At 38.6% G+C, this 14,519-nt stretch overlaps 1 protein-coding gene across 1 annotated transcript in view; it reads right to left on the bottom strand.

Annotated features, from left to right (window-relative positions):
- The window catches only part of DOK5 (docking protein 5), an 864,252-nt gene extending 851,197 nt beyond the window's left edge, over nt 1–13,055 (bottom strand). Inside the window, exon 1 of the mRNA XM_044090040.1 lies at nt 12,800–13,055. Coding sequence (XP_043945975.1) covers nt 12,800–12,868 — 69 coding nt within the window. The 5' untranslated portion in view covers nt 12,869–13,055. The remainder of the gene's footprint in view (nt 1–12,799) is intronic.
- Nucleotides 13,056–14,519: the final 1,464 nt, after the last annotated feature.

Below are 14,519 nucleotides of genomic sequence, written 5' to 3'. Positions count from 1 at the left end.
AATTGATTAATTTCCTAGCTATCAAATAACTGACCTACTCCTGGCTTCTCTTTTTTACAAACTTCTGAATTTGAAAACCTTCCCTTATCCAACTGGTTTACATGAAATACTTATTTTTTACAATGTAAGCACATTTCTGCACAACAGTATCTTTTGACTCCCTCCTCCACCCACAGTACGATTTCTTGTAGTAACCATGGCTTCTCTTTACTAGCTTCATTGCTCTGGCAAGCTATTCATGACTACATGTTGAGCTGTCCTCCCTAAGGAATATTGAATATTAGTCTTTCATAATGCCCCTAAAATATTGTCTTAATTCAGCCAAATGGAATATCTTTTATGATAACTACGCCCCTGATCATTTTTTATCTAATCTTTATTCTTTATTTCATTATTTACATTTATTTCTTCTAGGTATTTCTGTGGCCTTTCTAGTTGGTGCAGCTGTTTGGAGGGGTACATACCAAATGGGGTATTATACAATCATAGGTCTAATAAGGGAGGAGTACAGAAAGGTGATAACCTCCTTTTTTCTGGATGCAATCCCTTTAGTTATAAGATGAACCAAGTAAAAGGCTTTTCTAACCACAGCCGCCACATGATGGTCAAATGTGAGACTGCTGTCAACCTGAGTATCCAGGTCTCTCACCACAGGTTGTGTGCTTAGGGGGTTGCCATTGATGCAGTAATAAGCAGGGGCCATGTTTTTGCCAAATGGTACGATAATACATTTTTTTGTATTTAACTTAAGGCCATGACTTTGCACCAGTTATTTGTAGCTGTGAGATCCTCTTGCAGTATGTTAACATCAACTGGGGAGTCAATGACAGCACCCAACTTACAGTCATCCACAAACTTGGTCAGCCACAGGCTCTTTATCTTTGTCTGGACCTCTGAGAATTATATGCCAAACAGTAGGGGTCCCAGGACAGATCTCAGGGGAACACCACAAGTGACAGGTCTGCTATTGGAGGTGGCAGCACCTATTTTGACCTTGTGGGTCCTATCTGTGATCCAGTTGGCCACCCATCTGACTAGATAGGAATTAACACCAAGCTGTGTTAGCTTTTCGATGATGCCCGAGTGGGGGATTGTGTCAAAGGCCTTGCTAGGTCAAGTTAAGCTGTATGTACTGACTTTCCGTCATCCAGAGCCTTGATGACAGTCTCAAGAAGTCAGCTAAGTTCAGTAGGCAAGATCTTCCCCTGACAAATTCGAATTGGGTGGGGTCAAGTGCTTGGAGATTGCCTATGTCCTTATTTATGAGCTCCATATTAATACGCTCCATGACTTTACAGATCAGACTTGTCAAGCTGATGGGGAGATAGTTTTCTGGGTCAGTAGTGGCACCACCTTAGTGCAAAGGGAGGACAATGGCAGTTTTCCAGTTTGCTGGAATGAAGCCTGTAATTAGGCTGTGGTTGAATAGGGTTCTCAATGGTGAAGCTAGTTCTTGCTGGAGATGGTGGAGAATACAGCCTGGGATACTATCAGGTCCCATGGAAGCTGTGTGCTTTGCCTTGGATAGGGCTTTTAACACTTGATCTACAGAGATGTGAGGTGTGGGACAAGTATCAGGGGATGTTGACTGGGCCTTTGAGGGGTGATAAGGGGGTGAAGTTTGCTCTGAACCTATCAGCCAGAAGGTTGGCTAAGTCAGCAGGATCAGTGTAAGTGCTATCATTAAGTACTAGTCTAGAACAAACTTGGGCTTTGCCATGGAGGTTCCTAACATAACTGAAGAAGGAATTGTGGGTTCCCTTTGTTTTGAAGGCTAGTTTCAACTCATAATTGGCTTTGGAGGTTTTCACTAGTGATCTAATTTGTTTGTTGAGGCACAGGAGGGAGTTTTTGTGATTTGGAATTTGTTCCTTTTTACCCTTGGACAACAGTTTCTTCCTTTTGTTGTAAAGCCTGTAGATATTTATATGTTGCACGTTGCTATCAATGTTTTTATATTTATTTTCTCTTTATAGTTTAGATATATTGTATTCTTGAATTACAATTAAATTAATAAGCCTGAGAGAAGCATTAGTATGTTCTTTACAGGTATTGTTTAGCTCATCCTTTTCTACTCTTTGGCATTTTTCTTTTGCAGTGTGTGCATGTACATTAATTTTACAGTCTTTCTGTATTTGAGACTAGTTTGCCTGCAAATAATTTTGATACTTTGCACAACATTTTCTCTTCTTTGCATTTTATTACCTGAAGCATTGCCCTACTCTGGTTAATAATTTCAAATAAATAAATAAGTTTCTAGTTTTATTTAGGTATATTTGAATCTTGAGCATGTTTCTGGATGAAATGATTTCATTTATTAGTTTTATTTATTTATTATTTACTGGAATAGTCTAATTGACTGAGCAAAATTGCCCCTTTACAGTGGAATCCTTGGGAGAAAAACTCCTAAGAATTATACAACTGTTACAGATGTTGCAAACCAGTGTTTCTGTATCTATTGTACAATATACACAGCCAAATTTAGAACATAGGAAGGGTAAGGTGATTATATTCCTTGCAGTGTCATAGCATTAACAAATTGGAAGTACAATACTAATACATTTTAGGTTAAGTAATATATGCATTTGCACTTCCACTACTGTACACATTAATCATATATTTATGCAATTCATATTGATGTAAAATTGAAATAAGTATGAACGATAATGTATAACTTGGTATAGTAAAATCAGGTGGTAGTCATAGACTGATAACTAGTATAGATCATTTTATAAAGTAGTTAGGATGTTAAATCACCAGGTTCAATGGGAGCAGGGCCCATATTATTAGGTCATAGGTATGCTGTGTTGTTGATGGAAAAAGCACTTAGTAATTAGTGAGTGATAAAGGTTAGTTGCAGTGTTTGGTCTAGATGTTCCATCAAAGAAAGAAGTTAAGGGTTGTAGTAATATATGGTATACATAACATGAGTCAGGTTAGTGCAATTTGAGTCACCTGTTTAAGCCAATTAATGGCCGGATATAATTAAGAAGAGGAGGTATAGTGTATCTTATAAGAAGTCATTTAGTTTCTGTTTCTGTTAAGGAGTGAGTTGATGTAGATGGTTTCCCTTGTCTGGAAATTGCCTTTAGTGTTACTGATCTACAGTATAAAAAAGTATGGGGTCAATCCATACACTTAAATATTTAAATTGTATCACAGGTTATATGGTTGTGTATTATGGTGAGAGGACAGATTGAATAGATGTGAGACCACTTTTCTGTGTGCCCTTTGTCACATAAACTTTGTCTTTTATAATATTTATTGCTTGACTCAAAGATGTCACGTGTTATTTTACAGATTGTTTAAAGAACATAATATACCATTAGCAGCACAGATGAGACAGTCTGTGGAAGGTGACACATCTTAGACATTGCTAATATAGGGTGAAAGTGATCCTAAAACTGAGCCTTGAAGAATGTTGGTGGGCAGAGGAGTGGATGGGATGAGGAAAAGACTGAGTTGAAAAAAAATCAGTATCATAAAGATAAGTTCTTTAAAGGGTCCAAGAGGATGCTCCTTAAAAGAATCCCAGGACAGATTCTGTAAAAACGAAACATGACAATGCCTTTAAATGGTGGATTTTGTGAAATGAGTCAAGCGGCAGTTTCCCTGGAGAAAGCCATAAATTAGGAGTCATTCAATCACTGCAAACTGGAAAAGAGATTATATAAGTATGAACTGTAGTTTACTATAGACTGCAGTGGTGTAAGCTCCTTATAGTTATTTGTACTATATACCATTCAGCATAACATAGTAATGGTCAACAGCAATAAAAGGGAAATTGGGAAGTATTTATTTATGAAAAGGGTGGTGCAAGTTTGAAATGACATGATTGATGTGTGTTACTGTTTTTTGCAACAATCACTTTAACATAAATTGTAGTAATCTGTCACCACTGCCCAAGGGTATGGTTGAAGTAGAGCTTCCTCAGGTGCATTATTAATGATTGACAGCAGGATTTAAATTTAATGTTTGACATAAGCTAGCATAAAAAAGGTCTAATTGCAGCAAGATAACAGTTCTGCCATCATACCATTTGGCACCGGCACAGACTAGTTTTCAAGGACATGAATCAGAGGCATTACCCTTGCACCCTTATTCAAAATCTGACCCATGGCCTCTTCCTGTTATCATGGCAGGTAAGCAGAAGAGTGGATGTGGAAAATGTCTAGTTGGAAACGGGATAGTAAAGCTATGTGCATCTTCCAGGAAAAAAAATGTCAACTTCAAAACCAGCTCCCTAAAAGAAACCAAGCGATATTTTATAAGATACACCATAAGGCATTTTAGAAGATATGTAGGGAATTAAGATCCGCAGATATAAATTATGGCTTTTAAGTTTAGAACTGCCCCATGTTACAAACCCAGCTGTGATACAGTGTTCACATAACACTATTTAATATTGCTTTGTTAAGCATTATTTATAGGGTCTTAAATTTCCAGAAACAGTTGTCTGAGTAGCTGTCAGGTAAGGGAGTGCTTAAGGGGCCAAGGCTGATCTCACCTTTGCTGGTTACATGCCAACTGAGAGGTGACATATAATTGTACCATATACAAGGAATTATAGTGCTCCCCCACAAAAACAACAGAAAACATAGTTCAGCACATAACTATCTCAGGTTCTAGGGCATGCACACTCCTATGGTTTTCAACCTTATTCTCCTTGTACCAAGGCTGTTGGCCTGGGAAGTCAGATCATGCCTCAAGACTATTGATTTGGGAACTAAAATAGTACCCGGAGGTTGTTACGGTGAAAACATAAACAGTTCACAAGGAATCTTAATGTGGAAGCTCAAACAGTACCCCAAGGCTCTCAGTGCTGCAAGTCAAATAGTTCTCTAAGACTATTGGTTAAGGAACTCAGATAGTGATTAAAGGCTGTTAATCTGAGAACATAGACACGGCCCTGATACTCTTAGCATGGGAGATGAGACAGTTCCCCAAAGCTTACAGGGTCAGAACTCAGATAGTGCCCCAAGGCTTTTGGAGTAGGAACTAACTAGTGCCTCCAAGGCTGTTATTGTGGGAACACGCATAGTACATGAAGGCTTTTGGTATTTGTACTCAGTGGCACAATCTCTTATAATAGGAAATCAGTTTCCCAAAGCACATGGCATAAGAACTGAGTTATTGTCTGAAGGTGAAAATATAATTAGTGCACCAAGACTCTTAGTGTAGGAGCTTACAGAGTGCCCCATGACTTCTAGGTTGGTTACAGATAGTTCCCCAAGGCTCTCATCATGGCACTTCAGATAGTGTCCCAAGGACTCTGATAGTGCATCAAGACTCTTGGTGTGGGGCTCAGGTATGTCCCCCAAAGCTCTTGCTTTGAGAATACAGACATTAGACTAAGGCTCATAGCTTGGGAGGACAGGCAGTGCTCCTAGGCTTTGGGTCCCTATCAGTTCAGTGAAAAATCAGTTCAGCAAACAGCATTTTCACTGTACTTACATCGAACAAGGCATTCATACTGAGATCGCAGTACAGTGAGGATCGGGAAAGTTGCCCTTTCCCCGGAGTTGGTATATATATATATATATATATATATATATATATATATATATATATATATATATATATATATATATTATCAGGGGGTGTGGTGGAATGCTGTCCCCCACAAGTGGAATTAAATGAATGGCATTTCCAATGAAATGCCTTTCACTGAAGTGTCACTTTAATGAAGTGATATAAACTCGGGAAATCATGTAGTGCTCCAAGGCTGTTGGTATAAGAACTTGAATAGAGTCCCAAAGATCTTGTATGAGAACTCAGATAGTGACTCGAGCCTCTTAGAATAGAAAATCAGATAGTTGCCTCAAGGTTGTTGCTGTGGGATCTCAAGTAGGTCCCCAAGGCTCTTGCTGTGAGAGTGCAAACATTGCACTAAGGCTCTTGCTGTGGGAACTCTGAGAGTGAAACAAAGGCTCTTATAGTGGGAACATAATTTCCCCAAGGTTCTTACCATGGTAAGTCAGAGTACTACTAGGCTGTTGGTGTGGGAGCTATGATAATGTCCCATTCTTCTTGGTGTGGGAACTCAGGTAGTTGCCCAAAGACTTTTGGTGTAGGATCTCAGGAAGGGACCAAAGGGTCTTCTTGTGGGAACCAAGTAGTGTTGCCCAAGGCTGCTATTGTGGGAAAACAGAAAATACACCAAGGCCGTTGGCATGGGAATTCAGACAGTGCTCCAAGGCTGTTAAGGTAGGAACTTATGTAATACCCTAAGTTTGTTGGTATAGGAACTCAGATAGGGTCCCAAGAACCTTAATGTGGGAACTCAGATAGTGTCTTAAGACTCTTAATGTGTGAAGTGAAACAGTGCTCCAAGATTTTTTATGTTGGAACTCAGATCATGCCCCAAGTATCTTAGTGTGTGAATTCTGGGAACTTAGACTCTTTGTACTGGAGTCAAAATAGTGTTCTAAGCCACTTTAGTGTGGGAACTCAGACACTGCCCCAAGTCTTTTAGTGTAGGAACACAGACTGTAGCCCCAAGGCTCTTAGTGTAGGAACTATCTAATAATTGCTCAATTCTCTTATTGTGGTGTACTCAAAAACCGTTAATGCTGTCTGGATAGTGTACCCAGTTTGGGCATGTCTGTCAGTTTATAGTAATATAACCCCACACACACTGAAACTTTAACAGTCACTACTCACACGCTTCTACTCTGGAAAGGGAACTTTTTAAAATCTTAACACTTGTTGCATTGTAGTGTGGACCTTCCTAGTAACCAGAGTACCTGTGATTTCTGCATCTCTGTAGATCTGTGGTATGTCTCTCTCATTTTCTTCGCTTTCCAGCACATGTCATCCCTGCTTGCCTCAGCATACATTTCTTTCTTTAACTCCATTAACAAAAAAACGTCCCCATGTCATATTGATGATTTTCTTTTGCTCTGCTATTTATCTTCCTGCTTCTAATGATAGCCTTTATATTCTTTAATTTTCAGTTGTCATAGTGTTGCAAATTATAAATTCTCATGTGCTGTAACTTCTGATCATACTCTTTATGTTATCTAGCTATACCTTTCTCAGTGAATATATTACATGCAGTACATACTTTAATGTGATTAGTCTAGTGTTTTTCTTGTCATTGTATTTACAGTCTAGTAATAGTTTTTTATGGACGTTTCACAGGTTTATAACCTGTGTTGGCCTGAAAATGGTCCATGTAGATCAGCACTCCAGCTAACAAATGAAAATAACTATTAAAATCGATGAATTAATTATTACAAATTCCCTCTCATATTACTTCTCAGCCCATAAAAGATTGCTCTGTTTTGGTTTCATTGTGTCTACTGAAATATATGCTACCGCCTGCTATTGCTTCTTTTCCCACCTTTTCTATTATCTGATTCACATTACATTATACCTTGAAATATGTTACGTGCTGTATGTTACTGAAAACAGGAGACTTTAACCTTTACTATGTGAATTTCATTTTTTTACAGTAGAACAAGTCTGTTTGTATTGTTTCCAAAACTTTTATGGAACATATACAGTTTTTTTTTTCAATTTTATTGGTATAGGTAGGCTGAAAATACATTCACTTATGATTATGTCATGAAAGGTCAATAACACAGAAGGGAGACACTCAAATGAGGAAAAAAAGAGCAAATGAAATGACATACAGCTTATAGCAATTCACAAAACATTGAATATTTCAATCCCAATATCAGTAAACTCCAGCTACAAGACCCAGGAGAAGCACTGTCTGTAAATGGTAGCGTTAGGGAAAATGTTTTTAGTGACATAATGAAAAGGGTTGGGTTTAGAGGCAAAGTTAGGGTTAGGACTAGCACACGTGAGTAAGGTGGTGAAGGGGGGCATGTGTGCTCTTTACATTTCCTTATTAAAAACCTGAACCCTAACAGTACCCCTACATAAGACAAAACACAGAACACACACACAACACCAAACTTTTACAACACTAAATCTATCTCCTTACTTAGCCTATATTCAAACCGTAACCCTAATGACCAACCATGTACACTAACCTTTGTAATGTCATCTTGCACATTTTCACAACAATCATCTTTTCAGTCAACCATTCATTTTCCTACATGCACCTACTTACCTCCACTATATAAAACTTAAATTCAGTCATGTTAGATTTTTGCAAAAGGCAATTCATTCATTCATTTGTGCAGTTCCTTTTTTTTACACTCACACAAACATGTTAACCAAATTCAGTCAATCATTTAAATTACCTTTCTCTCCATATATATCTATATCTATATGTTTATGTATCTATATCTGACATATATATATGTATATACACACACACACACACACACACACACACACACACACACACACACACATACACATACACATATATATAGATGGGCTTGGAAGTACAGTACTATTTTTTCCTTAAAAATAACACAAATGTAAATTGCTGTAGTCCTGGAGGCTCCTTGGTATATGGACGTAGAGAAAGTCTGTTTTGACCTGCAGCATATTAAGACATTCAAATAGAAATCTGTAAGTGTTATACAGTTAAACATGGTATAGCTGAATAATATGATACTGAATAAATATAAAAAAAGCAGCCATCAGAAAGTCATATGTAGTACAACATATCTACCCACAGATTTTTATTAAAAAGGGAAAGAAAGAATGTGCCAGTTTTTACATGCACTCCTCCGTAGCATAGAGTGTGAATGTGGTAGCACACAGGATGAGAAACCATCTCTCTTTTTACACTAAAAGATGTTTACTATCTTATCATATTTTATAATTATATGCAAACTTAAACCACAACTCTACTGGGTAACAGATGTTAGGCGTTATCATGGATTAGTGCAGCCATAGAATTCAGGTTCTTTTAATGTTCCATGAACTCTGGCACTTTGCTGTATTACACAGCCTAGAAAATAATGACTACATTTACTAAGATATAGATCTGGAGACACATAATTGATTTTCAAAGTCACTTTTTCTTTATTTTGCAGTGCTGTGTGGAACTTGTTTAACATATGTTTTCTTAGATGCGACTTGCAGCAAATCTTAGCACAAAAGTTTCCTTTCTAGTCAAATGCTATAAGGCAATTTTAATAAACCACATGGAAGTATTCCATGAATGTGCATCTGGAATCCACCAGCATTTACTACAGGTATACATAATCAATAATAATGGCAACTGTCACCCTAAAGCAACAGTCATTGTCTGCAAAGTGTATGCCACAAATGAATAGTGGCTATGTGTGTGGAACTTGGTCCTTTCATAATAAACTCTATAAATCTCTGCATATGATTTTATGTTCAACATTAAGTCAAAAAAAAAAAAAAAACACAACCCTCTTTGTCCGTGTTTATACTGTGTCACCTGATAGCTGCTGAATCACATCTATAGTAAACAGTATTTGCTGCACTACATTTTAGCAACAGTTATTTGTTATACAAAAAACTGGAAACCATGTCTTATCTAGCTCCATGAAAGCATTATTGCAATAGAACCATGTCCAAGAAAATAAAGCTTACATTTTGTTTAAAACAAACCTTCTTTGAGCCATAGGCCACATGACAGATACACTCGGTGAGTAGAATTCAGTTTATGCAGTCAAGTTCCTGGGTCTCCAGGAAAAAAAGAGCACAGAAATGCCTTATCACATTTTCATATCTTCATTGCCAAACTATAATGGAGTTTTCATTAAGTTTCTTAATTTATTATTTTGTTGTGCTCTTTAAGCATTATTTCCAAAATAATGCATACCTTATACATGCTATACACTGTTGCATAAGTTATTGCCTTTAGACCAGTTCACTTATCCCATTAAAATGATACCAAGTTCCAGTTCATTATACCATTATACACTTGGATATGAAGGAGTCTAATGAGTGCATACATGCATACTCACTTGTCTATTTCAAGCACTCCAGTCCCAGGCACTCAAAGGCTACTGTCTCAAAGTCAGGCAGTCAAGCATACTGTATCTCAGGTAGGCTGCTTCTTAAAGCCAGGGACTCAAGCATATTGTAGCTCGAGTAGGCTGCTACTTAAGGCCAGTTACTCAGGTATATTGTAGCTTGGGTAGGCTGCTGCTTAAAGCCAGTTACTCAAGCATACTCTAGCTTGGGTAGGCTGCTGCTTAAAGCCAGGGACTCAGGTATATTGTAGCTCAGGTAGGCTGCTGCTTAAAGCCAGCGACTCAGGCATATTGTAGCCTGGGTAGGCTGCTGCTTAAAGCCAGGGACTCAGGCATATTGTAGCTCAGGTAGGCTGCTGATTAAAGCCGGGGACTCGGGCATATTGTAGCTCGGGTAGGCTGCTGCTGCTGCTTACTCTTGAACACCAGTCCCAGGCACTCAAAGGCTACTGTCTCAAAGCCAGGCAGTCAAGCATATTGTATCTCGGGTAGGCTGCTTCTTAAAGCCAGGGACTCAGGCATATTGTATCTCAGGTAGGCTGCTTCTTAAAGCCAGGGACTCAGGTATATTGTAGCACAGGTAGGCTGCTGCTTAAAGCCAGAGATCAGGTATATTGTAGCTCAGGTAGGCTGCTGCTTAAAGCCAGGGACTCAGGCATATTGTAGCTCAGGTAGGCTGTTGCTGCTGCTTACACTTGAACTTGAATATGAGTTCATGCTAGCAACTGCTGCAGCTTACCTGAACACGTCACTTGAGTTCAAGTGAGGTAAGTGCATCAGCAATGGTGAGGGACAGGGTGGAAGTTTACATTAGGATACTGGTCAAAATGGGAGTTTTAGGTCTAAGGAGAGAGAGAGAGAGAGAAAGAAGGGTGTCTTATTCTTAAGACACAATAAGGAAGTCTTAGTGTTAGGGAATAGGAGGTGGGATTTTAGGGCTAAGGAACAGGATGGGAGTTTGAAGGTATGGGAACAGGTAGGGAGTTTTAGAGATAGAGTTACTGTTCTGTTGAGGCTATACAATATTTATAGGACAGACTGTTGGGAGGGTATAAGTAAGTACAGGATATCAACTTAGTGAGAGTTTGAGTACTTGCCTTGTTGAGAAACTGGCATCGAATAGGTGTGTCATGAGCAACTGGCATGCAACCACTTGTACTAGATACCATGCTCTTATGCAAGTGGTTGCATGTGTGTGTGTGTGTGTGTGTGTGTGTGTGTGTGTGTGTGTGTGTGTGTGTGTGTGTGTGTGTGTGTGTGTGTGTGTGTGTGTGTGTGTGTGTGTGTGTGTGTGTGTGTGTGTGTGTGTGTGTGTGTGTGTGTGTGTGTGTGTGTGTGTGTGTGTGTGTGTGTGTGTGTGTGTGTGTGTGTGTGTGTGTGTGTGTGTGTGTGTGTGTGTGTGTGTGTGTGTGTGTGTGTGTGTGTGTGTGTGTGTGTGTGTGTGTGTGTGTGTGTGTGTGTGTGTGTGTGTGTGTGTGTGTGTGTGTGTGTGTGTGTGCATGTGAGTGCGAGAGTGTGTGTGTGTGTGTGTGTGTGTGTGTGTGTGTGTGTGTGCGCGCGCTAGTGTGTGTGCGTGTGTGCACGTGTGTGCGCAAGTGTGTTAGTGAGTGCACATACTTGCCTGTCTTGGACAAGAAGGACACTGAATAATCCTTGAAGAAAACTGAGACTATTAAATGTAACTTCTGCAAGGCAGAAAGGGATATCAGCATATGAACATTTCCTCTTCGCCTAACATTGCTTTCAGGTAGCCTACAAAAGCCATGCTTTCACAATATACACAATATGAAAAAAATGAATGTTGCACAGCCTTGAACACTGTTTTCTGAGGACTCTCCACATTACTTTCTTAAGACAACAGTCAGGCAGTTCCAGAAGTTATAAAAATACCCTTGTTTTATTTCAAAACATTCTTAACATATTCCTTGAAAGATTTTTATGTATCTCCTATTCAAAAGCCAAGCTGATTGTTACTTGTTAGTGTTCTACAACAAGCAGATAGCTTGCTTGTATCAATGTACAAAGTAATCTAACTGTCATGTAGTTGGTTCCTTGCTGGTTATATCAAGGAATTGGTTAATGTAGTATTACTTTTATATAAAGTAATAATGTATGGCTCAGTAGTGCAAAGATGTGGGTAGATGCTTATTTATACGATTAATCTAAAACTCTTTAAAATACATTTGTAAAAATACTCTCTGCTTATACTTTTGACACAAATGACTTGACCTTCAGTGTCATAAATTATGGGCCATTGGGTTGCCCAGGTGTGAAACTCAGTTATTTGCTACATACCCAGCCTTGCATATTATTCTGCATTTCACACACCACTACATTGTCCATTAACAGTCATGAATTATGAGTTCCTGGATGGCTGACTATATTGTATTACCAAGACATTGTTACACCAAGACCTTTCTGTGACAATGTGCATACCATCCTTTTTAGGACTGGCCTTAGCTATGATTTATGCAGCAATAGATCTTCTGGCTTGCAGTATTTGACTTGAATTTGGGTTAAAAAGACATTGTTTTACAGGAGACTATATACTATACGTAATTAAGATATACATAAAAATCACGTACCATTCAATCTTTGGTACACATTCCTGCTATACGCGAAATAGAATGTGGGCCCTGTCAGCATTTTTCTCTGTAACATGTACATTTAAAAAAATGACATTTTGAACCCGCCAAGGTTGCCTGTCTGCTTCCCTAAGCATATTCTTCTCTTTATACTTCAGTTGTAGTTTAAATCTTATTTTTTAAAATCACTGTTCTAAGTTGGTTAGAACAGGGTTATGTTTGAATCAAAAGGAACTTTTTTTTTTCAAAATGAGAACAAAAGAAATGCCAATAAAACTTGCAAGAGTTGCAAGCACCCATAACCCAGGGAGCCGACATGCTGAACGTGTTACTTACCCCGAGACGTCTGCTCCTGATCTTCACATAACCTTGTTTCACTATGTCATTAAAATTTGAAGACATCATCTTCACTTGCTCCACACACCTCTGTTATCAAGCAAAGGGAGTGGGTGACAGGGATGTAGTTACATTTCTCTTCTGCTATTCAGCAGTCCCCATCAGCTCAGCCCAGAAACAAGCTGCATTGTTTAATCCACCTGGGAGACAAGGAAAGCAAGATACGGTGAGAGAGAGAGAGAGAGAGAGCGAGAGAAAGGCTATAGCAAAGCGAGAGAATCTAACTGGAACTGCATCAGCTGACAGAAGGATCTGACTGCATGCTGGAATGTACCACTGTGTCAAGACAGTGAAGGGATACTGCTGTTCACACATGCACACACACACACACACACACACACACACACACACACACACACACACACACACACACGTGCATGCAAAGAACAGACATACTCTGATCTTAGCTTAGCTTCTGGATTATGTTCATCTTTCTTGAGATAAGATCCTTCTAAGCTGTTGAAGCAATGATAGCCTGCAGCTAGATATGTACACAGGACAGGTGCAGTACCCCTCTGAACCTCATGACTTGTGTAATATTTCCAAATAGAAATAGACTGGGGAGAAGGCAGAAATTTAAGTTTGCTTGTTTATAAGTAAAAGTTGAACGCACAAGTGTGAGTGTCAGCAATACCAACAGAGCTAAATTTTCATTCACATGAGAAAATAAAACATAGAAATCTAATATATACTATACACCAGTAATGCATTACATCAAATTTAAATGTGTGGTAGATATTTGAAATGTGTAGTGGTGAAGTTAAGAAATTTGTTCAAAAGATTTAATTAATATTGCTAATAGCCAATCCATCTGGAAGAAAAATAGATGCAATGAGAAGTGGAGACTACCATGCAATAACAACAACATGTCCCAGAATCTCAAGGGTAAGAAATTAATTTTTATAAAAGTTTTCCTTATATAATGGGACTTAATGCTATCTGAGAATCTGGGCTATCATGCATTTTCCTGAAGAATAAGAAATCAGTTATGCTAATGCCTGGCTGAGAATATTACAATATTGTTCTGTTTCAAAAACACACATTTTATGAGGTTCAGAAACTTACGAGGTATGAGAAATAATGTCACCAAACTTAGACTGGTTTATATGCAATGTGTTACATCCATTTCTGTTTGAAACATGGGCACCTAGCTGAGTTATTATGATGCTTTAGGTTTAAGTTGTATATATAATTCAGGGTCACTGCAGTACAAAACAAATACAGCTTGGTACCTTTATTTGTATAAAATCAGACACTGAGCAGATCAGGAGCTTTATGAATAAATATAAGCTCTGCTGTATCTGTCACATGCTTTGTATTTCCAAATATAGCAAAAACAAATTCTCTTTGTGTGCTTTTTGCTTATGCCATCCAGTCCACATTCTGAAATAACTGCACCAACCTACTCCAAGTTATTTGAGCATGTGCTGTTCCACCGCTAGACACCATCTTAAATCCTTCTCTGAAAATAAATCCTTGTTATTGCCCCGCATTTCTGTTATCCATCCACCAGCCAGCTCACATTTCTAGATAATGACCAAAGCACCATTTAACTGCTTCCTTCTGCACTGTGTCCCACTTATGCCTTGCACTTCATGTTCACATATACTTACGAAGTGTCCACCTCACTGCCAGTACTATGGTGTAGAGCGATAAAGTC

Source organism: Protopterus annectens, chromosome 12.part0 (genome assembly GCF_019279795.1).
Source record: "Protopterus annectens isolate FY-2018-M chromosome 12.part0, PAN1.0, whole genome shotgun sequence".
In the NCBI taxonomy this organism is placed as follows: domain Eukaryota; kingdom Metazoa; phylum Chordata; order Ceratodontiformes; family Protopteridae; genus Protopterus; species Protopterus annectens.
Note: the sequence above shows the minus strand (reverse complement) of the source record. Positions and strands in the feature narration are given on the sequence as shown.